This window comes from Epinephelus moara, chromosome 10, assembly GCF_006386435.1.
Source record: "Epinephelus moara isolate mb chromosome 10, YSFRI_EMoa_1.0, whole genome shotgun sequence".
Classification (NCBI taxonomy): domain Eukaryota; kingdom Metazoa; phylum Chordata; class Actinopteri; order Perciformes; family Serranidae; genus Epinephelus; species Epinephelus moara.
The window spans coordinates 23,619,230-23,646,405 of record NC_065515.1 but is presented as its reverse complement, the minus strand read 5'-3'; the positions used below and the strand labels follow the sequence as shown (position 1 = coordinate 23,646,405).

Genomic DNA, 27,176 nt, shown 5'->3' with positions numbered 1-27,176 from the left:
ATGCCTACAGTAAGTGGACCATGTAAGAGCAATGGGCTGTTTCATACACTTAAGTTGATATCAAACACATCAAATGAATTCAAAGCAACTTTTGCACACCAAGAAATAACATAGAAACAAAGCCATGCTGAGATTTTTATTCAAGTCTCAACTAAGTGATAGAAATGCTTTACCAATTTACATAGCACTAAAAACACCTGTTGTATGCGTGTGACAGGAAAATGTCAAAATAGGCGGCAGCTACATGAGATCTCAATAGCTTTTAAGGGCAGTTTTCAATCTGTACATTTATTCCATTTATTAGGCAAGGTACTGAAAGCAGACACTACAGGGGGAGGAGACGAGAGTGCAAGGTGTTTAACTCCACAGCAGTTATTATTTTAGACAAAAACTGTAAATGCAAATATTTGCAAACAAGGCTATAAAAAAGTAGGTGGACCTCAGTTGTAAAACAGTTTTAAGTGACTCAATTAATGGCTTTACATTTCAGACTGGATTAACTGGATCAGGACCAGATAATAAAAAACAAAAAAAAAATACTTAACATAAAGGACTCACAAATAGTACTTTACCACTCCCACAACGTCATACACACAGACAAGAGGCCTTTGTGATGGTTTTTTTTAGGCTTTTTAAAAAGCCGACAGATGTACGGGTTGCACAAAATATTCCAAGCGAAAAAATTAAGGGCATGGCTCCATTTTCCCAAGAGAATCATTGAAATTTCATCTCAAACTACCCTCCGCCTAAGTTCCGGTTAGAAGTGCTAAAAATGTAATCATTCAATATACATATGGTATGAAAGTAAGAGTTCATGTGGTAGAAAGAACAAAGAAGCCGGTAGCAGGAGTACAGGTGAAAATCCAGGACGGGCCAAGTGTTGTATAAAAGAAAAAGTACATTTCAGAAATAAAAGGAGTTCGCGCAGCGCCACAAACTACCACACTAATAAGCTTTCCTTTTTGCTGTGATAATTAACGGACCAAATGGTTTGAGCAAACAGGGCCTTCTGGTTTGATATCATTATAGTACAAAATGTCCAAAATGTTGATGTAACAGATACTGTTGGAAACGCTGGATGTATGTTGCGATGTTGTCGAGTCGGGAGCACTGTATGACGTCAAACAAAGAGGCCACCGTCTTTAGCACTTGGTCCACTGCAGTGGTGGTTAAGGGTCTCTCAGCTTTCCACAGCAGGTGGTTCAGTCTCTGCAGAGAGGGAGTTGTCTGCATCTTCGTATGTGTGAAGCTGCTGTTCAGCAGGGCTGTCTGGGCTCCGTCTAAACAGAAAGTACAGCATCAGTTACACAGCTGCTTCAACCATGATTGTACATGTTAAAGGGACAGTTAACCCCAAAATCAAAAATATATATATTTCCTTTAATCTGTAGTGCTATTTATCAGTCTAGATTATTTTGGTGTGAGTTGCAGAGTGTTGCAGATATCGGCCGTAGAGATGTCTGCCTTCTCTCAAATATAATGGAGCTAGATGGCACTCGGCTTATGGTGCTCAAAGCGCCAAAATACACACTTGAAAAACTCAACAGTGATGTCTCTTTCCAGAGTTCATGACCTGGTTTCTCAAGATAATCCACAGATCTTGTTGTGAGCAGTTTCATACTGAACTATTATCTTTCTTCCAAACTACACCAGCCAACAGTATCATCGCGTAGAAGGAAGTGTGCATCTTCCGCTAGCTCACCTAGCACCACCAAGCTAGCTAATGTTATGGCTCAGCAGAGGTGGATGCTATTAAGTCTACATCTCGCACTGTCACGAGCACAAGCCTCTCGTCCATGAGTAGATGCACGCTTCCTTCTGCGTAATGATACTGTCAGCGGGTGTAGTTCAATAGAAACAGATCCTACATGAAACTGCTGCTGAGTTTTTAGAACAAATTTCTTTGGTGTTCTGCACACCACAAGCCAAGTAACATCTGGCTCCATAATACTAGAGAGAAGACAGAAATTTCTACGGCTGATATCTCCAACACTCAGCAACTCACACCAAACAATATAGATTGATAAACGGCACTACAGGTAAGTGGAATAATATGTATTTTTAGTTTTGAAGTGATGTGTCCCTTTAAACAGAGGATGCTCACATAAGCTTCATAATGATTAGCAAACAGGTCCCACTTCTACACAAGCGCTGTGAAGATGTAAAATTGTTCTGCTTAAACTTAAATATGGCATTTTTCCACAGACATTTCCTGTCTTTTTCACTGTCCCCGAGACAAGATATGCTTTCATATCCTGTTAGTTGTCCATGCCAACTTCAAGTCGAGCAAAGACACTGTACACTGCTTCACATGGTATGTTCACCTGATTGGACTTGAAGCGTTATCGTCATTATTCTCCTCATGGGCAGGCGATTTTGGATTTTCATCTACCTCCATATCATCTTTTTTCTGTTCTGATTCCCCATTCACTGGAGTGGAGTCTAGAAAAAGCAAATTTAGATTAAAACAAGAACAACACAAGCACAATTTAGGTAATATCAAACCCAGAAAAAGGCCAGATCCAAGGTGGAAGTTTTTACCTGTGTTTTCTGTCTCCTTCTCATTAACTTCTGGTTCCTTGTCCTGTGATTGAGGTTTAGCTGGCACCTCATGCTTTCCCACGAAGCGAAGTTTTAACTTGTTGTAGACCTCACTGGCTTTTTCCATGACTGCACTGCTGGCTTTATACCGCCGAATCTACACCCATGGAACAGGTTGCAAATAGAGAAGATAATTTAAATGAGAAAAATACAGTGCTGCCCTGACAACCCTGATTATGAGACAACAAAACAAGGCAGGCTGATATACCATATTTGACATCTTGTAAACGATAATGAGTGAATAAATAAAGCATATGAATAGAACGGGAGAGGTAAATAACCATATTTTATATGGAATCGAGTAGATATTTCTACTTGCATTTTATCATCTCAAAGAGAAGCAACATTTATCAGTCGATTACTGTATTATCCAACAATCATTAACACAAGCAAATAGTCGAGGGACATGCACCTGTATAGTGTCTGTCTAGTCTTCCGACCAATCAAAGCGCTGTTACACTACTCGTCACATTCACCCATTCACACACACTTTCATACACCTGTGGCCAAGGCTGCCTACCTCCTGCCACCTGTTACCCAGTTAAACATTCACAAGCACTCACACACTGATGGCACAGCCATTGGGAGCAATGTGGGGCTCAGTATCTTGCCCAAGGACACTTCAACATGCTGATTAGAGGAGCCTGGGATCGAACTGCTGATCTTCCAATTAGTGGAAGACCTGCACTACCTCCTGAGCCACAGCCAGCCCGACAGTTAGTAACTGTTAACATCAAAGACCCCACTATTTCAAGTGTAATTTTCAGAAAATAGCACTGTGTTATATTCTGACTAATGCAGTATACATAGCAAGAAAAAAATGCATTATAGTTTGAATTAGGACACAATACCATGTATGTTTTTTCCCGTTATTTTAACTGTGGGTTATCAAACAGAAAAAATTAAGGACAGTCAAACAATGAACAAGAAAATGCACCTTTTTTAGTGTGGCAATAACTTCAGCGTTCTTATGTAGGATCTGGCTGGTGACAGGCACGGCTGCAAGTTCATCCAGGGCTTGTAGACACCGGTCAATGTCCTGAGAACACACAAACACACAAAAATTCAGTTTTCATGCTGGCATGAAAACACAGAAAGATGGGATTTAGTCAGAATCATACATGCAACTTACAGGGTTGTCCACTTTGAGTGCAAATTTTATATCAGTGTGGAGTTTCTGTAGCTTTTCTTCTGGCGATGCCTCTGCGTATGGACACATCAAGTAAGAGTCAATATTCAGTACTGAATTGTGTAAATATGTTTACTTGTTATGTCTACAAATATGTTTTCAACGGGCAGCTGCAGTGAACAAACTGAGTACAACTGTATGAGACACTGACCCTTTTTCTTTTCCACTTTCTTCTCTGGCGGCCTCTCTGGTTTGCGTTTGGGTTTTTCAGGTTTAGACCTGAGACAGAGGGAGAGAGGGAACCCTGTGATCTGTGTACATTAAATTTTTACGAGGTTCCTCTAATGAGGTTTGCATACCGTAGTCCGTTCCCTATTGTGCGCTCACCTCGCTCTAGACTTCTCTTCTGACCGTCTGGCTTTCTTCTCCTTTAGCTCTTTCTCCTTCCTTTCTTTTCTCTCCTTCTCCTTCTTTATTCGTGCCTTCTTCTGGTTGTCGGGCTTCTTGGATGGCTTCTTCGCCTGTCGATGGGGAAAGCACAAGAAGTCACGTGTCAGTGGCACCTGCAGTCATTTTACTTTGACTAAAGCAAAATGTAACACATAGATTTTTTTAAGTGAGTGGCTGTACCTCAGTTGGAGGTGGAGAATCAGAGTCGGAGGGTGCAGGGATCGGGGGTGGAGGGGGTTTCTTGGACTTCTTCAGCGGATGATCATCCACACCTTCGTCTGAGCTGCTGCTGCTGTCACTGTTGCTCCCTTTTTTGCCCTTGTCTTTCTCTTTTTTCTTTTGCTCCTCTTCCTCCTTCTCTCTCTCACGTAACCTGCGGAGCTCCTCTGCCTCCTCCTTTTTCCGGCGCTCCTCCAGCTCTCGTCTGCGTTCTTCGTCTCGTTTCTTCCATTCACTGATGCGGTCGGTTTCACTGTCACTGTGACAAAAACAGAGCAATCATTATGCTGCCTATTACAACAGTGGTGTACATACAGGGAAAAAAAAATCTGTAGAGCAGCCTGACCTGTCGCTGTCGGAGGAGGATGAAGGTGCTCGTTTAGCTGGGGCGGGTTTGGGCTTTCGTGCACGAGGTTTTGGGGCAGGCTTCTCTGTTAGTGGGGAAAAAATAAAAAAAAGCACCGGGCACATTAACATTAGCCATCATTCTACAATTTTGGATAAAGCTAAATTGACCAATCCGATCTTAAAAGAGAAAGAACCGTTACCTTTCTTGCGTGCCTGTGGGCCCTTCCGAGGAGGAGGATCTGAGTCTGAGTCAGACTTTGAGCCTGAGCGGGATTCAGAGCCAGACAAAGCGGGTCGAGGCTTCTCATCCTCTGAGTCGCTGTCTGCAGGTTTCTTCTCTGACCCCGACCCTGAGTCCGAGTCCGAGCCAGATGAAGCCTTCTGTGGCACCACAGAGAAAAGTGGAAAGAGTTGGAGATAAAGAAACAACAAACAGCCATGACTAAAACATACTTTTAATGTGTAAAGAGACTAATGGTTTACCTTTTTCTTCCCTCTGCCTCCTGCTTTCTTTCCACCTCGTCCACCAGCTTTCTTCTCTGGAGTAAAATCCTGTTGGAAGAAAACAAATGAACAACATTTACAGTCTGTTTAATTTCACCCAACAATCACACCATGTTGTGTGTATCTGTGTGTGTAATCACCTGGTCACTGTTCTTGCCGGAGTCAGACTCTGAAGGTGTGGGTTCTGATTCAGAGGGGGATCCGCTCTCTTCATTTCGGTCACTGGACGAGTCGCGAGCCTTCTTTGGCGGTGGAGGCCGCTAAAATGGAAAACACAAGCATTCAAATAGAACAACTGAACTTAGTCAAATATGTCACTGCAGCTTTTGGCTCGCAGCCAAACAATCTGTCCTGTCAAACTTGTACTTAAACCTCAAAGCAGATGAGTTCCAGTAATCTGGGCTCATTATTGCTTTTGTCATTGCTTTGACAACTCCTCAAATAAATGAGGAATGTGCCAGTAATTAGTTGTCTTTCTTGCTTCCTCGTGTTTTTATGCTTACATAAGCAGGAAAGCTCTCAGTAAATATCTAAACACTGCTAATTGTTATGGTAACTTTGGAGCTGCCGATGACACTTAGTTGTGAAAGTGAAACCCTTTTATGCCCATAAATGTGAGCAAGTTTTTCTGTTCAGCTCAACACACAGTTAGAATGTAATCTAACAAGTTAATAATTTATTGGCCAAATTATTGAAAAGGCAGTTTGGCTGAAGCACCACTGAGTGTGAAATCAATCACTTACCTTAGCAGGTGGTGGCTTTCGCTTCACTCCTCCTCCCCTTCCTTGGTCGTCACTCCCAGAATCGGAGTCAACCTCACTTCCTGAGTCTGCTTTCTGAGGCACTGGGGCATCTTCCTCATCATCATCCTCATCATCACTTCCTCCTCCTCCTCGTCCTCCTCCTCCGGCATTGTTGCCCTCGCTGTCAGATGAGCTGGCTGGCTGCAGACGAACCATTATGAGCAGATTAACTCAAATTTTGTGACATTTTATAAGGGCAGACAAGGAAAGTTAATTTGACAACAACCATCTAGTAGAGACCTGCATGTGAGTTCTACAAACAATGGACATAAAAAGTACAGAAATTATTATGAGCAACAAATGAGCATGAATTACTAGGAAAACCCTGAACCCTGAAACCCCCCTTTCAACACCTTACAGGAAAACAACTTCAATGTCTAAACTTAGAGTAACTTTATGAGTATGAGGTAATGCTGAATTATGGATGCTTCAGGATTTAGGATTTCTGATGTCATGGCAACTTACTACAGGTGGGGCGCTGTAGGAGGCATGTGGATTGTTCTGGATCTCCCATAAACCTTCATTGAATCCCTTCCTTTTGTTGGGCTTCCCGTAGCGTTCGCTGTACTTTTCATAGGCAAAAAGGTCTTTTGGTGCAAGGAATGCTCTGAGGAACAGAGAGATAAACAAAAATGTGAGCAATTTAACTACTTAATGATATTAGACAACAGGTTGACATTAAGTATGTTTAACTCTGACTTGAGAACAGCAGACTGTGCCACCTAGTGATGGATTAATATACTGCAGGTGCTGCCAGATCAGATATATCAACACATCTCTCAGAAACATACTGCACAGTCAGACTGACACAAATCAATGGCTGACAGTGAACCCTCAGAGAAGAATAAAGTCTAAGAGCAGAGACTGACAGGAAACTGTGTGTGGGATTAAAGAAGTGACTTGTGTTTCTGTCTCACATCATTGCCCTCAGAGAGGATATCATGCAAACCTGCAGATGTGTCAGGGCCTAAATTTTAAATATTCACAGCTATGAATGACAAATGAGCAACTTTATGTGAGACAATAAATTTCAGCCAGTGATATGATTAAATCTCCTGTTTTCAAATGAATAAAAAAATGCATCTGCAGTCAGATCTTTGCATACCAGAAACTTATTTGAATAATATCTGATCATTACAGCGCTGTACTCACGTTTCATGTGTTCCAAAGAAGAAAATGGGGATTTTATTAGGAGGTGGTTTCACTGCCCCATCAGCCACATCTTCAATCTGTAAACAAGCAAGACTTTCAAGTAAAAACCAAGTGGCATGTTGTAGAAAAAATCTGGGATTCAAACATGTAAAACATATATTGATGTTAGTTATCTCTGGAAAACAAACAGTGCAAACTTTTGATTTAAATGTGTAAATATGTGGTGTTTTATATTAAGAGGGGAGCTTCAGTTCTAGAGGAAACATCAGTTATCTGTAACGTCATTTCCAAAATAACGTTAGCTTCGCTGCTGTACGTTTCCACGCAGATTAACGTTGGGCCAACAGCATCTCATGTACATTAAGCCCCTCGCGCACTAACCGTTGGGCCTGAAGCACAGCCTGTCAGCGCAACATAATATTAAGTTATGTATGTGTATGATAGGTATCCATGTTAGATAGTGCCGAGGATACACAGAGAACATTCTCCAGCGTCCCATGCAGAGCAGCTCATCCCCTCCGCCCCTCCGGCTGCTGCTAACGTTACTTGCTTACCCTGGCTGGCCAGTGGGGGTACCCCTTCATTTTAGCGAAGACCAGGTCTCCGGGCTGGAAGTTGTGCGGCATTGTCCCGCTCCTCGGTGCAGCCTGGGCTCTAAAACTATTCGGCTGCGTAGCCTTTCTGTGTCTCTCAACGTTTGCTTTTTTTTCGGGTCGACGCGAAACCTGGAAACGATGGGGTTAGCTAGCAAGCTAACAGTACACTAACGTTACCGCGAGAAGAGACGGCGGAGGGAAGATAGCAACGACACACAGATGACTTCCGGTGCAATAACGTTCTTGGCCTTCAAAATAAAAGACTCTCTCCTCGATACAAAAACATTGAATGAATGAAAAAATGAAAAAACAACAAAAAACTTTTTTGCAATCAAATGTCAATGCAAAATATATCTTTCTTAAAAAAATAAAATGCAATCCTAGACTATAAAACATTACCATGGAATTACAGACTACACCCTAGGAGATTAAAAAAAAATCAATAGCTACCAAAATGCCCCTAAATTCACACATATTAGATATTAAAACACCATACAGAGAAAGACCCAGGGCAAAAACAATGTCTTATTTTCTCTAATCATGTCACAGGATGCAGGACCCCAGTAGCTGTTGAGAATAAGTAGAGCAGTGTGTGCACAGCTCACATAGCTCCTTCCTTTTGACACCACATACATCAGCATTTGAATATAGCAACTCTAAAGACTCACTTTGCATACTCAATCCAGCAGCACCTTGCTGCATAGCACACAGTATACCAGCTTGTAATGCATCATATGCTAATGAGGCTTCATCACTGTAGAACAGGGGTGTCAAACTCATTTCAGGTCATGGGCCACACACGGTCTGCTTTGATCGCAGGTGGGCCGGACTAGTAAAACCATTGCATAATATCCTATGAATAACAAACCTCCAAAATTTTCCCTTTTGTTTTGTTTAAAGAAGCACATTTTAAACATTCCAATCCATTTATAAAACAGATGACACACAGCCTGTGATGTCTTCAGAACAATAAATGCAATTTCAACAGTATTTCTCAGTTTTTCCACATTCAGTCAGTCGACTACTCATTGTCATAACATGTGCATTTTTCTGTGTATTTCCACTCCTGACATCACCACACCAAACTAAAGTCAAAGAAAAGAACTGTAAAAGCCTCTAAAGCAGCATTTTGCATTAGGAAAGCTACTCAATGTTTAACTTGCACCTGTAATTGGACCCTTTGGCAGGACAGTTCTGGTCCCTGGGCTGCATATTTGACACCCCTGCTGTAGAGTGTATATTCATTACACATTAGAATAATACAGTCCTAATTTTGGGGGGTTTGTCCATATTTGGGTCCATGCACAGTAGAGGAGTTAAGTATATCACCTTTATCAAATATGGTCAACTTGCATATGATCCATTGTCATTACATATATTACACAAACAGTGTGCATTATGTTGCAAATTCTGACAGTAACAGAATCCACTTTATTGCCAAGTAGGTTTTCAAGAATTTGCTTTTATGTTTTGGTGCACTGACAAATAAAACAACAAAAAAAGAACGAAATTACAATAAAAATATATTTTAAAAAAAATGTTATTAAAATGTGTGTAATTAATTTTAATTAAAGAACTGATCAGTAATCGGCTAAAATATATTCTGTGCTAAGGTTCACAGTATTAAGAATAAAAATAATATGCAATGTACAGAAATAGTAGCCCCAAAGATGTGTAATGTAACATGTAGACAGATGTGAAGATGTTACAGGGGAAAAAAAAAAGTTGGTTTATGCAAATTAATTAAAACTATATAAAGATAAAAATTATAATCAACAAAATTATAAATATAAATCATTAATTGATTATAAATAAAAAATATTATTACAGTAATTATAATGACAAAATTATATAAAGATTAAAGATGTGAGAAATGAAAAATGAAAAATTAAAAAAAATACTGAAATAAACAGGGGCCCACAAAACAACTTAAAACCAGTTTTCAAGGCATTGTAGATGGCCATAAATGTTTCTATGCTAATATTATAAAATCTATATGTGTCAGAAATATCATATCTTAAATTCTTTAAAAGTTGGTCTGTTGGATAAATTAAATATATACATTTTTAATTTATGTATGTAAAATTCGTCACTTTTATTCTACAAAGTAAATTGTCAAACCGGAAGTACAAACGTGCAGTGTTGTGAGAAGCTTCACTAATCCGGATGAAGCAGCCGGATCACTTCCACCCGATACGACAGCCACAGCGGAAGTCCCGCCTCTCTTGCCTCGCTATTGGCTGTCTCGCGATCAGTTTCCTCTTCAGCCAATAACAGGTCACACTGTGGAAGGCTGCATTGACCTCCCCCCGGATTCACCTCTACTGCGAAGCCATGATTCGGTCTCTTCGGCGCGTCCAGCAGTTTAACTGCAACCTCCTGACTTTACAAAGAGTCAGCGTCAACTCCAAACTCCTCTTGTGCACGTCCAGGATGGCCAGCTCAGAGTACAGGATCGAGCGGGACACGTTTGGTGAGCTCAAGGTCCCAGTTGACAAGTACTACGGTGCTCAGACTGTCAGATCCACCATGAACTTCAAGATAGGGGGTCCAAGTGAGAGAATGCCAATCCAAGTGATCAAGGCCTTTGGTATCCTGAAGAGAGCGGCTGCTGAGGTGAACAAGGAGTTCGGCCTGGACCCAAAGATCGCAAATGCAATCATCCAGGCTGCAGATGAGGTTTCAGCTGGTAAACTGGATGATCATTTCCCTCTGGTGGTGTGGCAGACTGGATCTGGGACTCAGAGCAACATGAACGTCAATGAGGTGATCAGCAACAGAGCTATTGAGATCATGGGGGGCAAACTAGGCTCCAAGGATCCCGTCCACCCCAATGATCATGTCAACAAGAGTCAGAGCTCCAATGACACCTTCCCCACTGCCATGCACATTGCTGCAGCCACAGAGGTCCACCACGTCCTGCTGCCTGGCCTGCAGACGCTGCACGACGCCCTGGCTGCCAAGGCTGAAGAGTTCAAAGACATCATCAAGATTGGACGCACACATACTCAGGATGCGGTTCCTCTGTCGCTGGGACAGGAGTTCGGCGGCTACGTCCAGCAAGTGAAGTACAGCATTGAGAGAGTGAAGGCCGCCATGCCCAGGGTGTATGAGCTGGCGGCAGGAGGCACAGCAGTAGGGACTGGACTCAACACCCGCATTGGCTTCGCTGAGAAAGTCGCCTCCACTGTCTCTTCTCTCACAGGCCTGCCGTTCGTCACCGCTCCCAACAAGTTCGAAGCTCTGGCGGCCCATGATGCTCTGGTGGAGCTGAGTGGAGCTCTGAACACAGTGGCTGTCAGCATGATGAAGATCGCCAATGACATCCGCTTCCTGGGGTCAGGACCTCGCTCAGGCCTCGGAGAGCTCATCTTACCCGAGAACGAACCGGGAAGCAGCATCATGCCAGGGAAGGTGAACCCCACCCAGTGCGAGGCCATGACCATGGTCGCAGCCCAGGTGATGGGCAACCACGTCGCAGTCACCATCGGAGGCAGCAACGGACACTTCGAGCTCAACGTCTTCAAACCCATGATGATCAAGAACGTGCTGAACTCGGCTCGGCTGCTCGGCGACGCGTCCGTCTCCTTCACCAACAACTGCGTGGTGGGCATCCAGGCCAACACGGAGAGGATCAACAAGCTCATGAACGAGTCTCTCATGTTGGTCACCGCGCTCAACGAACACATCGGTTACGACAAGGCAGCCACTATCGCCAAGACGGCTCACAAGAAGGGGTCCACGCTGAAGGCCGTGGCCGTGGAGCTGGGATACCTGACGGAGGAGCAGTTTGACCAGTGGGTGAAGCCGAGTGAAATGCTGGGGCCAAAGTGAACTCTGACAACATGACAAGTACTACAAGACAAAGAAGATACACTTTCTAGTGTGGGAAAAGACAGTTTCCAATTAAATCAAAGAGACTGAACTGAACAAGCAAAACATTCTCTGAACCCTGAACATCTCGTCTCATTTTAAAAATTTTGGGAATCCTTTGCTGTTGTTCGATACAGCTTCTATTTTGCATACTATCAGTGTTAAACGTACACTGTAACACACTTCTTGACCAGGGTTTGTCACACAACACCTGTATGTCTTACGTCATACTGTCACTCCACGTCACAACTATGTTTTACCATCAATACAACTTTTTATGGGAGTTAAATGTGTGAATTTGTTTCCCAACTTGTTGGTTTTGGTATTTAAAGTCTTAAAGACTCCTCAGCTATCAGTTGGTACCTTCAGGGTAGCTCACATGTTCACACTGCCGTCCCAAATGATCTAACAGGAACTACTCTGCTCTGTATGCTCTGGTTTACAGTATATGTGCCATCTGTGCAACATGTATTCATTAAAATACAAGTATATTCTGGTTTCTGGCATCTGTCTTCTAATTTCTGTCGTTTTTATACACACACACACACACACACACACACACACATATATGGTCAAATCACATGGAGGTATGCAAAGTAAAAAAAGAAGCACAGAGGATAAGAATGAACTCAAATCCTTTATTGTATACATCAGAAGTAAAACATAAGAATGACTGAATGCCAATTGAGGGAACTGTAATTGTAATTATATAAAATAAGCAAACAAAAATGCATGTGCAAGAGCTTTGTACAAGTGGTAAAAACAAAAACAAAATAAAATGAGCGTTTGCTCCTCTTCTATTTGGTCCAGCTGACCTTGGGGATGTCATAATGCTCTGTCAGGGTGTCCAGGTGGCGATTGAAATCCTGTGAAAGAGGAAAACAATAGAAGATGCATTCAATTTTGATAAAATTTCTCTGTTTGCAAATCTGCAATCATTTCGACTGTAATGTATATTCTACAGCTTTGGTATTCAAACTTTTTAAGCCCAAGGTGCACTAGAGAGCAAGCTAATATCTCAAGGCACACCTGTATTTGTATCTGTGCACAATAGCTTCTATGATGTGCGTTATCGCTCTTATCATGACATAAGACAATAATCAGACTGGTAGCTTTCATGATGCTGTCTTCTTTTGGTGGTAGGTCGTCTTCGCTAGTGCTTTGTTGTAATTTGCTCCGTACAATAAAGCGATTCATTGTCCCACTCACGGCTTTCTCCTTTTAAATGTTATCTCTCACGCAGGCTGCCGATCAGGGCCTTGATGTGTCGCACACTTACAATTCCCACATGCAAAGGGCGACACATAGGTTCCCCGTAAAGTTTTTTTTTTTAAATTAAATAACATTTTTAAGCTAGTTTATCTCTTTTATGAGGAAATGGGTGCGTACAACATACTGATAGTCAATTAAAAATTCATTCATAACTTTTTGTTTAAGCCCAGTTGAATATTGCCATAATAATGTGTGTGTGTGTGTATATACATATNTGTGCTTGAATAAATGTTTCATGGTGAAATGGTGCAATGCCAGGTCTAACATGACGTACCTCAACTCTGAGTTTGTGTGTCTTTGATGCCTTGTTCAAAATCCTCTCCATTTGCTGTAGGGAAAGAGAGAGAGAAAAAATTAATACAAAAGAAGCCTTAAAAAATATACATTATCACTAAACACCTCCAGAAACACATCACTTTCAGTATAATACTAGATACAACTACATTAAACACCCCCAAACTCAAGAAAACAGGGGCACTGCAAAACAGCTGAGGTTTTTTTAAGCGTCACCTGTTAGCAATAAATCACATGCTCAAACTGCCTTACTGCTATGAAATCACTGCAACTGCCTGTAAGATATTCTACTCACATGATGGCTATGTGTTTTATTTAATCATCACACGTTTTTGAGCAGTAGACGTTATGGTGCTTCACTATGTTTCTGCTCCACCATACATTATGTCGCAACATTTCCAGTTTCAAATGATGAACTTTGTCCTCAGAGTAGAACAGGGCTGATAAACACTGTCATGATGTGAAGACTACTAAACTGAGACCATCAATGTCATTAACCTTATCTGAGCTAACAAATGATTTTATCAAAAAGCATTTCAGGATGGGATTACTCTGCTGTGCTAAAATATTTATTGAACACAGTTGTCTATCGCACTAAGTGGTATTTAAAACATAATCAGCACTTTGAACATTAAAGTTCAAAACAGCACATCAGTTGATAATCTACAACCACATGTATAATTTGGGGTTTTCTGTTCCGCTCCAGCATTGCTGGTTCTGAAGCTAACTGAGCAAAATCTTCATTTGCTAGACAATATGCCTGTCTTTCACATCCAGCAGGTCTTTTGGACTGCTGTTTATGTTTTTGTAAAAGTAATGCTTTGGGCTCATGCTGTTTGTGCTTAAAACAACCCTGCTATGTGCAACTGGTTTGCGTATTGCTGGGCTGTATGGATCTTTATTCCACTATTGCATTGTGGCAGATTGCGTTTAAGCATTTAGGGGGGTTTTTGGCTAGCCTATGGTTCACTTTTACTAAATCTGACTTCTATAGCTTGTTACAACTTTTATTAGCTATGCATCAAACCCTTAACCAATCACTGCAGCTTTTTAATGCTGGACAGCTATAACTTACCCTCTTCTCTTGCATCTTGTCAAAGGCAATTTGTGCCGGTGTCCTTTTGTCAACATATGCTTTCTTGGTTTTCACCTCCTCGTCATTTTGACTGGTTGCGACCTGCTCCAAGCGATGCTTACTCTCCTTGTCCTTCTTCTTCTTCCTGAGGAAACAAGAGAGAGGGATTTTGTGCTGAAAAGGGCACTAAAATCTAAACTGGTGAACGACAAACGCCAATTTGTTATGCTGAGGAACAGGATCACTAAAGAGATAAGAAAAGCTAAAGCAAATTTTTTCATCAATGTCATTAATGAAGCAAAAGGCAACACACAATTAATTTGGAATCAGATTCAAAAACTGACAGGGACTGATCATCTAAGATGCACTAAGCAATTAGAACTGAGAAGCAATGGTGAAACAATGCAAGATCCGGTGATTTTGGCGAAAGCCTTCAATGAATATTTCATTGATTCGGTTGCTGAGATTGCACAATGTTTCCCTAACATGCATGAAGACCTCAATCTCACTCCAGTGAATACTAATTTGCCCACTTTTAACATTAACCATATAACGCAAAGTAAAGTACAAATGCTGATAAACTCACTCAAACCCTCTACAGCTAAAGACACTTATGGTATGGACTCAGCAATGCTCAAATACCTCAAGGAATCCCTGACACCTCCCATTACACAGATTATCAATCTGTCAATCTCCCAGGGGGTATTCCCGAATAATTGGAAAACAGCTGTCATATCACCAATTTTTAAGTCAGGCGATCCACAGGCTATCTGTAATTACAGACCAATTAGCATCCTACCAGTGGTGTCCAAAGTTGCAGAGAAGTGGGTAGCAGAGCAACTTACTAACCACTTAAACAACAGCCCTTTTTCACTGCATCCCATGCAGTTTGGTTTTCGAACCCATCACTCTACAGAGACTGCTAACTGCTTTTTTCTTGAAAAGATAAAGCTCATGATGGACAAAGGAGGCTCTGTTGGAGCTGTATTCCTGGACCTGCGAAAGGCATTTGACACAGTGAACCACCAGGTGCTCATAGCCAAACTCTCTACATTTAACTTTACCCATAATGCCCTCAAGTGGACAGAATCATATCTACTTAACAGAACCCAGTGTGTAAAGGTCCACAACTACCAATCGGCCGCTCTTAAAACTTGCACTGGTGTCCCACAAGGGTCTGTACTAGGACCACTTCTGTTCAGTCTCTATATAAATGACTTGCCCTCTGTGTGCTCTGACGTGGAGACCCAGCTATATGCTGATGATGCAGTGATTTATGCCCATGGCAGCACAAAACAACATGCTGCCGCAAAACTCACTAATGCACTGTACCACATCACAAACTGGCTAAACCAATCATGCCTTCAACTCAACACAACTAAAACTGTCAGCATGTTTTTCTCTAAAAATCCATCTACCACCTCAGAACCAGTCATAATGCTGTCAGGGAAAAAAATGCAAGTTGTCTCTGAATATAAATATCTGGGCATCCTGATCGATTCTCGTCTGTCTTTCAAATCCCATGTTAAAAAAGTCCGTCATCGAGCCAAATTTAACTTATCCAACTTCCGTTTTATCAGAAACTCAATGAACACCAACGCAGCCAAATTGTACATGAACACAATGATACTATCACATCTCACATACTGTTTGACAAGTTACGCACAGGCCAATAAAACAACACTAAAACCTCTCGAAGCACTGTACAAACAAACACTCAAAGTTTTGGATCGCAGATCAAATAACTACCACCACTGCCTTATCTTAACAAAGTACAAACTTTTGAGCTGGGACAATTTAATCAAGTACACAAACCTTTGTCTTGTTTTTAAGATCATACATAACACTGCTCCCCCTCCACTTCAAACTTTCATCACACAGAGGTCAAGCAATAACCGGGCAACGAGAGGTGCAACCCGAGGAGACTGTGTCATACCCATTAGGAAAAGTGCCTTTAGCCACTCAGCATTTTCAGTTAAGGCGTCGCAGGACTGGAATACAGTACCAGTACACATCAGAGAACTCAGTTCATACCATTTGTTCACAAAACAGTTGAAATCATGGCTCATCAACAATCAAACCTGTACACATTAATACTCAACTGCTGCCTCTGTCCGCTCTTTAACAACTGCCTGCCTGCCATATTCTTTTGCTTATGTCTGTCTTGCTGTTGTTTGTCGCAGTCTATGTTTGTTTCTTGTGAATTAGGCTGCTTTGTAATTGTTATTTGTAGAGTCTTGGCTTGCTCTGCTTTTATGTTTGAGTTGCTATGTTTACCTGTTACTATATTTTTATCTTATATCTTAAACTGCATGCAATGATATTGTTTTAAACTTCTAACTTTTTTATTACTTAGGCTGCCAACTCAGATCTGGCCAGGGACTGCGGATGAAAACTAGCCTTTTGGCTAATTCCGGTATATTTACAGTTCACTGTTCATTAATATGCATTGTCCCTGATAAATAAACAAAAAAAAAAAAGATAGGTGATGGAAAGTTAGTTGACCAGAGGCTTTCCAGGTTGACCACTCCCATCAACAGGCGATGACAGACAAAGATGATGACACTTGTACAGACACATGATCGAATGTAGATAACTAACAGCAGTCTGAATAGCAGAGGTGGGGGGACATGAGTCACATGACTTGACTCAAGTCTGACTCGGGTTGCAAATTTGAGGACTTGAGACTTGCTTGCAACACTAAGGAAGACTTGACTTCACTTTGACTTGATATTCATGAGTTGAGACTTGACTGTGTCGGCTGATACTTGTGCCCACGCTACCACAGCTCTGTCCTCCTGCCTGCAGTTCTCTTCGGAGGAATGGCAGTACGTAACTAGTAACTAAAGCTGTCAGATGAATGTCGTGGAGTAGAGGTAGACCATGTTATGAGAAGAAAAGATTCAAACTTGTGCTTACAGTACATGAGTAAATGTGTTTAGTTGCATTCCACCACTGGGTACAGTTTATATTATCTTTATGAGTTTCTGAGTATGTTGCACTATTTATCATGTACTGTCTGTTCATATGATGTATTTCAAAATTAGTTTGAGGTCATATTGAGGTCAGGGTTTGTGGACAACCAGAGGCCAGGGATTACCAGAACCATCCGGAAGCATGGACAACTATAAAGCAGCTGCCATCAATATAAGAAGACGTAAAGATTGACTTAATGACAGTAAACAAGGTATAAGAGCTAATGGGCTCACATTTCACTAGAGATGTGCCTTGTATTATTTCCATACGACGAATAAATGATTGATTGATATGTTGAGATCGTGTTAATACCTTGTGTTATGATAACGTAGCTAACGTTAGCTTTAGTGTTCTTAGCCTTAACTGTAAAACTCCATACTGTCACAGGGAACAAAGGTCATAGACAGTTAGTGGTTTTTCACCCTACAGTGCTATTTTGACGATGAATTTGCCCAAATATTACGTTATCGTACTTACAGTATCTCAGTAAACGTTAACGTAGCACTGCTGCTCTGTTAGCAAACATGCTAACATTAGCCTCGCCTGTTTACCAGGTGCTTTCATCGGCTGCGACTGTCTATTTAAGTATTTTTATCCATTAAAACGCATTGTCTCTTTCAAATAATGTCACCAAATGTCGAAATACTTACTTTTTACCTGCTGAAATGCTTCCTACACCCTTTATTTTCAGGGCACTCTTCTGGACGGTGGCGTACTCGGACATCTTCGACAAGCTCTCAACCGTCTTCTTCTGCTTTGTTATTAAAGAACGTGACGCACGTACAGCGGTGCTGCCACCTGTCGGTTGAAGACGTTACTTGTCTCAGCCGTCCTGCAGTGTGTCCTCCCGTCCACAGGGGGGCAGTATATCATTTTGAACAGAGCTAAATACAAAGCAGATAACGGAAGTAGAAGGAACTATGAATGTCAAACTGTAGCATGCTGTGTGTGTTTAGTAACCTACAGTAAATATGTCAGGGCACAGTTTATTTAGGATATTCACGATAACTAAATGCGTCACAGCCAACGGTACCACGTCGCTGTGCAGGACGAGCGTATTAAACAGAGTACAGACTTGTGGATATGCAAAGAAAGGTGGTGAGTAAAGACGACATGTTACATCTCTGTTCAGTGTCTCAGTGTTCAGCTTGTACATTAGCTTTGCTTGACACGTTTAGCTTTGTCTACAGTAACACTCATGTGATTAAGAGTGGAAACCTAATGGTGGATTTTATTATCTATATATCCATTCACAGTTCGTCCATCTACTAAATCGCTTGTGTCTGCATATGCCATTAAATCATCAGTAGAATTCAATCTGTCACTATGGTGATGCAAATATGTCTTCTCTGTCCTTTGCAGTGGCCAAAGGGAAAGGAAAAACCATGGTGAAAGAAGAGCTGAAGGGTCCAGAGGTGTGTAAAGACCCTGCCAGACTTACTTCTCATGCAGTAGGGGTCAACATCTTCAAACAAGGAGAGGACCCCCAGCTGAAGCCTCCTGAGCAGTATCCAGAGTGGTGAGGGCGCACATATCTTTCATTATTGTCACTTTTTCAGGTGCTTTCTCTCATCATGACTGAACTTTTTCAGCCATTTGTCAAATTCCTCTTTTTCAACATATCTGTCAACAAACGCTAGTTTACAAAAATCAACAAGTAAATGTGTTCTTTAGAGGTGTAGACTCAAGCCACAAATTTGATGACTTTAGACTCGACAAAATCAAAAAGTCTTGCAAATCGACTTGGACTTTAACACTAATGACTTGTGACTTCACTTGGACTTTAGCCTCTTGATTGAAAATAATTGATACCTTCTAAGTACAAAGAAGAAAAAGTGTTTAAAAAAATAATTATTTCACTTCCCTTTATTTCCAGATTCAGCTAATGTTAACACTATTCATTCCCAGCAAGTTGAACTTAATTCCCCAGATCCAGGTTTTATGAACCAATCCAGCAGCATCCAAGTCAAGTTGCAGGAGAGAACCAGGAAGAACTAACATTACATAACTGAGCGCCAGTTGGGGAAACAATTATACTTAAGATAATTAGTTCACAGTGGCACGTGGTGCAGTGGTTAGCATTGTTGCCTCACAGCAAGGGGGTTCCTGGTTTGAGCCCAGGGTGGGAGGTTCGAGCTTAGGGTCGGGGAGCCCTTCATGTTCTCCCTGTGTCAGTGTGGGTTTTGTCTGGGTTCTCACCCTGCGATAGTCTGGTGAGCTGTCCAGGGTGTAGTTTTGGCAGTTGAATGGTATTTTAAGAAATGCAGGAACTCACAACTTCACGTGAATAAAAAGTAACTCAAATTCCCTGTATGCCCAAACATACTCGGCCACTAAATCTGATACTGATGTATCTTCACTGATCTGATTTCCCCTCTCATTTTATTCACCCAGGTTGTTCCAGTTCAACCTGGGAGAACCCAAAAAGCTGCAGGAGCTGAGCCAGGACACCTGGGAATACTGGAGGCGTCTGAGGAAGGAGAACATTTGGCGCTACAACAAATTACAGAAAAGCCGGAAGTTTTAGGCCCCCACTGGACTGACAGAGGGCTACAACTCTGTGGACTGAATTACCTGTTGAAGAAGTTCAGCTTCCTGATGAAATAACATTAACTCTTTGCCACTTCCAGCAGCATAAACAGCTCCTTCTTGGCTGTGTTAAAAACAAGGGGGAAAATACAAAACCCAACACTCACTATGTAATGAAGTTAAAGCACGACCAGAGTAAGGCCTCGAACGCCAAACAGTCTCAACAGAAACTAAATATAATAAGCAGTCTTGACTTTGGAAACAGCCAGAGGCAAAACAGCCTCACCAACAGGTCCCTTTAGCAGCTGCTTCCCATTGTATGACACAGTTTTAAGCAAATGGTATTTGCCTATTTGTCCAGAAATTGTAGACGAATTTCAAAAATCGTGGGATGTAATTGAAGCTCCCCAACAGCTACTAAAAGAACCTTACAATGAGATTGTTTTATCGATTTCAGAAAGGTGTTTTTTACAGTATTTGGTTCAGAGATACTGCATTGCATTGGATTAATTTCTACACATTTGTTTTTCTCTGTTTGTTCGTTTATATCCATATCTGAAAAGAAATGGCCGGCTGATGCAGCCACGAATCAGTTCACTGTTGTTGTTGTTTTTTTGCTAACTCATTATAAATAAACAGGAGTACATACATGTCCTGCAAGTTTTGCGTTTTGTGTCAGGCCCACTTACTTGTGCCCAACCCTCATTGGTTTACAAGACACCATCACAATGACGTTGCAGTAACCATCTAACTTACATGTTATTTAACTACTCAGTCCAGAAACAGAATACTCTGCCTTCTGTGTCAAAAAGAAAGTCCAGAGTGCTCAGAAGGTTCATCTAATCATGTGACGAAGGTGCTCTTTGGTGGGAATATAGACATCAAAAAAAGGAAAATCCAAGGCACTCTTCTTTAAATGCATAGAAAGCCTTGTTTAAAAAAATGGCTGTTTCATTTAGAAAAAGTTAAAACATGATGAAAGTGGGTAACAGCCCACGCGTTTCGGCACAAAAGCCTTCCTCAGGGTGTAACCCTCAGCACACTAATGCTCCTCACATAGGATGATTGGAAACACGTGGGTAAGTAGGAAGACAATGGAAACATGAGAAATAACAGATCATGACCAGTAGATGGCTCCATCAATTGTTAAACAATTAAATACCGAAATAAAGAAACAGAAACAAACACTGTATCTGTAATGATAGAAAAAAAGTTACAAAAAAGGACTGAAATCAATGTCTTCATTTAGACCTGGATAGATAGTGGCTTTCATTTGGTAAATATAAAAAGTCTCTCTCTGCAAAAGTAATTTGAGTCTGTCACCACCTCTAATGTTTTTTTGAATACTTTCTAGGCCTTCAACCTTAAGTGAGCCCGGATTGCTGTCATGTGCTTCATAAAATTGCTTAGCCATTGGGTAATCAAAGTTTGCTTTTCTGATAGCATACTTATGCTCAGAGACTGTCTTTTAAACGTCGCTTAGTGCGGCCTATATAAAAACAACCACAGGTACAGGACAATCGACAGACCACAAACATAGTATTACAGTTAATGAATGACTTGATGTCATAAGCCTTGTTAGTGTTAAAGTCACTGAATTGTTTACATTCTTTGATATTGGCACAATGTTTGCACAAGCCACATTTATAAGTACCCTTCACAGGTCGATGAAGACAAGTTTTTTTATCTGAAGCAGAGAGATGGCTAGGCACCAGCCTGTCACGTAAAGTGGGGGCCCTTCTAAAACTGATTTGAGGAGGAACAGGAAAACCCTTTCTAAGCAGAGGGTCACTCCTGATTAAATTCCAATTAGAATGCACAATCTTTTTTACAGAGTTTGCAAAAGAACTATAAAAAAAAACTTGGCTTCATCGACCTGTGAAGGGTACTTATAAATGTGGCTTGTGCAAACATTGTGCCTTGGATTTTCCTTTTCTTTTGACTCTGCCTTCTATCTCGGGCCCTGCGAAGAAATTCAGCCACTCAAAAGTTTCCCCTTCTGAAACAAAACTCTAATTTTTTCTTATCAAAAAGAAATCAACATAGATAGAGGTCATTTTACTGAATAGTACATTCCTCATGTCTTCATATACAGGACAATAAAACAAGCAATGAACCTCATTTTCAACTTCATGAATACTTGTCTGTGACCGTAGAGAGATTATCGGAACAAGATACAAGACCTACCAAGCCATCAACTCGGCTTCATCTGTCCATCCACTTTACACCAGCAATTCACCATACACTGTTTTTACTAATGGGTTTATCTCATATATGTATATTGTTTAGACCCAAATATTGTATTTGTTTGTGTGAATAAAATAACTAACCAACTAACTAAGAATGGTGCCACTATCAAAACAAGATTGAAACACCTCATATGAATCATTAAGAGACTCCAGAACTTCATTGGAAATTTCGTTAATTTAAGACTCCATTGATACTTTTTAAGTCATTATTTCTTTTAAAAAAACATAATTAAATGAATCATCAGTCATCTCTGTAATACAACCCCTGAATCAGAACTACATTTACCTCCATGGGAATTTCCCTTGGCTTTTTGGGGCCAAATCTGGTAATTTCATTCGAAAATTGTTGAGGGTTATGCGTTTGTAAATGGTCTACATGCAGAGAAAATTGCAATTTATGGTGCATAACCTTTTGTCAAAGTTGGTTTGCCTTTCCTTGAATTTATCTTTAACCTCTCTTAGGATTTTGATCTTCAAAAAGGTCTCTGCCACTGTAATAAAAAGTTTATACACTTAAATTGATATTGATATATAATTTACTAAATTTACTTCATAAGTATGAGAACTCTTCATGAGAAAAACTTTTGTGGTTTCTAGGATGTGAGTCTAACACTTTTTGTATAGTTGGCTTCAGTAACTGGTGTTGCCATGACAACGCTTCATGCAAATAACCAGGGGATGTCAGAAATGAAACGAGGAACCGAAATGAGAAGCAAATCATCTGGGGAACAAAATCACGTAAGGTTGGAAATCTGATGGGGTGAAACATCCATCACACTGCTCTTTTATATGAAAAGGCTCGTTCCTCTTTTGTTTCTCCACATTTGGATGTGATCACCGACCTGTCGGTAAGTTTCCTCACCACTTGTATTAAAGTCACAGCCTGTGTGTTCATGGCGGAAGCGGCAAGTGGCAGCGCAGTTATTAATCGACGTCGTGCTTTGTAGTTTGGTGTGAATATACTTTGTCGTTTCGTTTTCTAGCTCCGCTGTTATCTGACTTATTTCCTGAATAAGATTAACATCTCCTGCCGCGTGTGTAGTAACCTTACTGGCGGATTTACCTCCGCGCCACCCGTTGTCATTAAACTGACCCCAGCCTGTGTTTGCAGTTTGATAGCGACAAGCCGTGTGGGAGACTCATCCAACAATCAGAGCTCTGCTGGGGTCAGATTTTAGCGCACTTTCACTTTACGTTGCTGTTTGCAGGTCTCTAGGTGTGAGTGTGACACATACGGAGATGGAGGTATGGAAACTGAGCATTGGTACTCTGAGTGAACAAGTGCTGAACAAGCTGTCAAAGATGTTGGACAACTCCACCTGCGGATGGAGGCAGCTGGCCAGTGCCGTGTCCGAGCAGCCCAAATTCCGCTGCAGGTGAGACATTGAACGCATCACATAATGGGGAAGCTTCATTCACTGTGCAGTTATTTTCACACCTTTTTCACCACCATAATGACTCAGTTTAACATTTACACTTCATACTGTAGTACAAGGATTGTCTCTGGTGTATGACATGTATGATAAACAGCATGGGTGTAGATGTTGGGGGACACAGAGGGACACATTCCCCTCTATATTTAGCACATGTGCATTTGTCACCCCCAATTAAAACATTTAAGTTAACGAAGACTTTTATTTTGACAAAATTAAAGACATTTACCCAACAAATTAATGAAGAAGAGGCACTAATTGGTGCATACAATTAATCAAAATGCAGGATATTAAAGGTCCCATATTATGCTAATTGACATGTGTAGGTGTCCACCAAAGCGTTTGTTTCCCTGGCAGGCATAAGAAAAAATGTATGCTTTGCAATGGGAGCGCCTCATTGCGTTGTCTGCATTTGTAGCACTGCGTAAATCAGTCCCTCCAGGATCTCGTGGCAAAAAAAAAACTTGAAATTGCGGCCCAAAACCCTTGAATTTGCGGCCAGTTTTGTAAAAAATTGCGATTAAAATTTTTTTGTGATTTTTTGCGGGAAATTGCGGCAAATGACAAAAGGAGAAAAAAAATTGAAATTTAAACTACTACCTCCATGTAATCATTTGCTATAATAATCATACTGAATATTACAAAATAGCTGCAAAAGTTTTTTATAGTTCTCTTCTTCAGTTTTATTTAATTAGTTTCAAAACATGGACTCCAATAATGTTGCAAAAAATCCTGAGTGAATATTGTAGCTCTTAAACCAGACAATGTGACTGTAAAACAACATGCAAGCTACATCTTCTGTAAACATAACACTTTAATAAATTCAACACATATTGTATGCATTTAAACAGTGCAAATTCTTGTGTCAATACAGAGCGTTTCTCCATACTGCAATGCCATTAGCGTATTTCATAACGTTTCAAATGACATCGCATGCTCGACGCGGAAAAGTCGGGGGACTTTTGAAAAATTGCAAACCCCCGCAAATATTGCGGACTTTCATTGATTTTGCGTTAATTATTGCGAACGCAAGATCACGATTTTCTGGAGGGACTGGTAAATACGCTGCGTAAATACGTAGCGTTACAAATGCCAGCAGTGGGATGACGCATTGGACATGAATTCTGTCTTGAGTGCTGCCGGTTGGGTGCTTTTTTTCTGAGCGCCAAGAGTTGCAAAGGTGTTCAACTTTGGGTAAAAAAACGCTGTGCTTGTCACTGTCACTTTGGTAGTTTAATCACAATCGAGGAGGGACGAATACCGTGAAGACAAACTGTCACGGCTTTCATGTACAAGTGCTGAACAACAACAACTATGGAGAAGAAATCTGTTTAATTTTACTGTATTTATATATTATGTTTCCTCTTATGAACCCACAAAGACCTGCAGGTCCGTTCTCTCCCTGCATGCTTCAGCCTTGGCCTCATCCACAGCAAGCACTCTGCCTTGTGCCGACATGTCATCGCAACCAGGCTTAATCAAAACCTCTCAGCTGGAAAAACACGGTGGCCCCAAGGTTCTTTCCAAAGCTCCCAGCTGGGTGTTTTCAGCTCGGAAAAATCGCTTTGGTGGACACGGGCCCTATACTTGTATCTTAGATTTCTGTTAGAACATATTTACATGCTTTAATGTAAAAAAAAAAAACAGCATAATTTCCTAATACTGTATGATTGATTATACCTGTATTCACCCTCTGTCTGAAACGCTTTATTTTAGCGGCTATCTCTTTAAGCTTCCCTCCTGAAAAAGCCCAGTCTACTCTTGAATGGACAGTGTTTCTGGGTCTTCCATATCTGCGCTCTGAGTGTCTCTGCACCATCATTTCAGTTGAGAAATAAATGTAACGGCACTGTAGACCCAGTTTCTACCTTTATAGCGTATAGTTGTGACATCACAACTTTATGGAAGTCCTGAAGGCTTGTTTACAGGTACAGGTTTCTGCATAAGGACTGTGTGTAGTTCGTTGTGGACTGAATGTTTTGACATCTACTTTAATAGTTTTTATATAGCTCCTCGTACCTGCTTTATGATAAAAACATTTTTACAGTATGGGACCTTTAAGTATTTGATGCTCAAAATTTTTCTGTCGGAGGACTCCCACAATGTTCAAATGGAACCTATGCCCTGTGTTTGTTCCTCCATCATACTGCACATTCCTACCAGTTTTCTGGGCCCTCCCCTGCTTTGGGCCCCTTCAACTGTCACCACAGGATTAACAGACTGACTAACACTGCCCATTGAACTCCTGTCCTCCCTGCAGTGAGAACGAGCTGACCAGCTGCTCACTGCAGGTGCTGAGCGCTGCAGGCAGCCCAGGACGCACCCTCCTGGCTCGGCTTGCCGATCGCGCCTGCTCCCTGGACTTCCTGCTTCACTGCCTGAGGAAGATGGGCCACCAGGAAGCTGTGCAGTACCTCACCACCACAGGTAAAGAAGATAGATAGATAGATAGATAGATAGATAGATAGATAGATAGATAGATAGCCTTTATTATCCCATGGGGAAATTTGTTTTCACAATATGTCACATTTGGATACACAAAACACCAGCAACAAACACCACCAGACATTGAACAACCGACACATATAACACACTCAGGAGGGCTGGGTCCATACAAGTTATTGGGGGAGGTTATTGAGTGCAGAGATGGCAGACGAGACAAAGCTCTTGTTGAAACGTGCCCGTCTCCACCTCAGGGTCCTGTATCTGCACCCCAACAGCAGCAGTGTGAAGTGTGGGAAGTGACACGTGGTGCAATACATATGCAAATGAATAGAAAGGGCTTTTCAGGGAACAGCCTACCTCTTTACCTAGAAAGTCGAGGGACCTGAAATAACCTTGGGTCTGTTTCCCAGAAGGGATACCATCATACTTTGCTTATACGCCCTTGAGCTAAGCCATTAAATCTGATGACCTAAATGGTACAAACATATTGATATTTGTCTGTAGAACGTGAATCTTTGCTTTAAATTTGGCTGTGATGTCAAACATATTCTTTAAGACATGTTCATTATACCACATTAAAGGGCGACATTGCCTAAATTAAGAATTTCAATAGGTTTTTTCAATGGTCAAGAGGAAGAATGTTAGTGAACATAAGCTCCTCTCTCTCAAAGCCAGAAACCACAGAAATAGAGGAAGAAGAAGATACACTTTATGAACCACGGAGGGGAAATTCAGTGTTTTCACTCTGTTGTCATATACACACAGGCCCAAAATACACACACATGCAAAAACAGGACCTATACATGCATTAAGAAAGGGATGTCAGAGCAAGCGGGCTGCCTTGGACAGGCGCCCTGAGCAGTTGGGGGTTCAGTGCCTTGTTCAAGGGCACCTCTGCAGTGCCCTGGAGGCGAACTGGCACCTCTTCAGCCAGCAGTCCATTCTCCATACTTGGTCCATACCGGGACTTAAACTGGCGACCCTCCGGTTCCCACGTGTTTGTAAAAACGTTTGAATTCAAATAAACACAAGAAGTTTGTGCTCTCAAAAAGGATCAACACTCAGTGAATAACCTAAGCCCTATGATAAGCTAATATGGCAAGGCTTAACTATACAAACCAATGAGCAGTGATAACTAGCATGTCTTTGGGGTCATCGGGTGGGAACCTCCTTTCACCAGTGTTTCGTCTAGTTGGTCCCACGACACCTCCAGGAGGCTAGACAGTGA

The 27,176-nt window shown here is 41.3% G+C and overlaps 5 protein-coding genes across 6 annotated transcripts in view; 3 read left to right on the top strand and 2 right to left on the bottom strand.

The window, feature by feature from the left end:
* Positions 1–122: 122 nt before the first annotated feature.
* hdgfl2 (HDGF like 2) lies at positions 123–8,001 on the bottom strand. Its single transcript, XM_050054019.1, has 16 exons — positions 7,761–8,001; positions 7,207–7,283; positions 6,520–6,661; positions 5,995–6,195; positions 5,392–5,511; positions 5,231–5,299; positions 4,948–5,128; positions 4,746–4,830; positions 4,361–4,658; positions 4,118–4,251; positions 3,942–4,009; positions 3,734–3,804; positions 3,539–3,640; positions 2,542–2,698; positions 2,325–2,442; positions 123–1,280 (listed from the first exon to the last, which is right to left on the bottom strand). Exons 1-16 carry the CDS (start codon positions 7,830–7,832, stop codon positions 1,181–1,183), a joined length of 1,995 nt encoding a protein of 664 aa, XP_049909976.1. The 5' UTR covers positions 7,833–8,001; the 3' UTR covers positions 123–1,180.
* Positions 8,002–10,098: 2,097 nt separating this feature from the next.
* On the top strand, positions 10,099–12,171 carry fh (fumarate hydratase). Its single transcript, XM_050054020.1, has one exon. It carries the CDS (start codon positions 10,137–10,139, stop codon positions 11,634–11,636), a length of 1,500 nt encoding a protein of 499 aa, XP_049909977.1. The 5' UTR covers positions 10,099–10,136; the 3' UTR covers positions 11,637–12,171.
* Positions 12,172–12,293: 122 nt separating this feature from the next.
* Positions 12,294–18,091, bottom strand: fam32a (family with sequence similarity 32 member A). Its single transcript, XM_050054022.1, has 4 exons — positions 17,943–18,091; positions 14,317–14,461; positions 13,222–13,275; positions 12,294–12,541 (listed from the first exon to the last, which is right to left on the bottom strand). The coding sequence occupies exons 1-4, from the start codon at positions 18,014–18,016 to the stop codon at positions 12,473–12,475; spliced, it is 342 nt and encodes a 113-aa protein (XP_049909979.1). The 5' UTR covers positions 18,017–18,091; the 3' UTR covers positions 12,294–12,472.
* An 89-nt stretch (positions 18,092–18,180) lies between these two features.
* On the top strand, positions 18,181–20,481 carry mrpl54 (mitochondrial ribosomal protein L54). The gene is made up of 3 exons (XM_050054021.1): positions 18,181–18,390; positions 18,655–18,811; positions 19,687–20,481. The coding sequence occupies exons 1-3, from the start codon at positions 18,264–18,266 to the stop codon at positions 19,817–19,819; spliced, it is 417 nt and encodes a 138-aa protein (XP_049909978.1). The 5' UTR covers positions 18,181–18,263; the 3' UTR covers positions 19,820–20,481.
* A 2,281-nt stretch (positions 20,482–22,762) lies between these two features.
* Positions 22,763–27,176, top strand: part of malt2 (MALT paracaspase 2) — a 13,734-nt gene continuing 9,320 nt past the window's right edge. The window contains exons 1-3 of one of the 2 annotated variants that reach the window (XM_050054356.1): positions 22,763–22,918; positions 23,279–23,446; positions 25,764–25,930. In XM_050054356.1, the coding sequence (XP_049910313.1) occupies positions 23,310–23,446; positions 25,764–25,930 (304 nt within the window). In that variant the 5' untranslated portion in view covers positions 22,763–22,918; positions 23,279–23,309. Of the gene's footprint in view, positions 22,919–22,976; positions 23,447–25,763; positions 25,931–27,176 lie in introns of those variants that run through there. The other variant, XM_050054357.1, reaches the window with a different exon arrangement.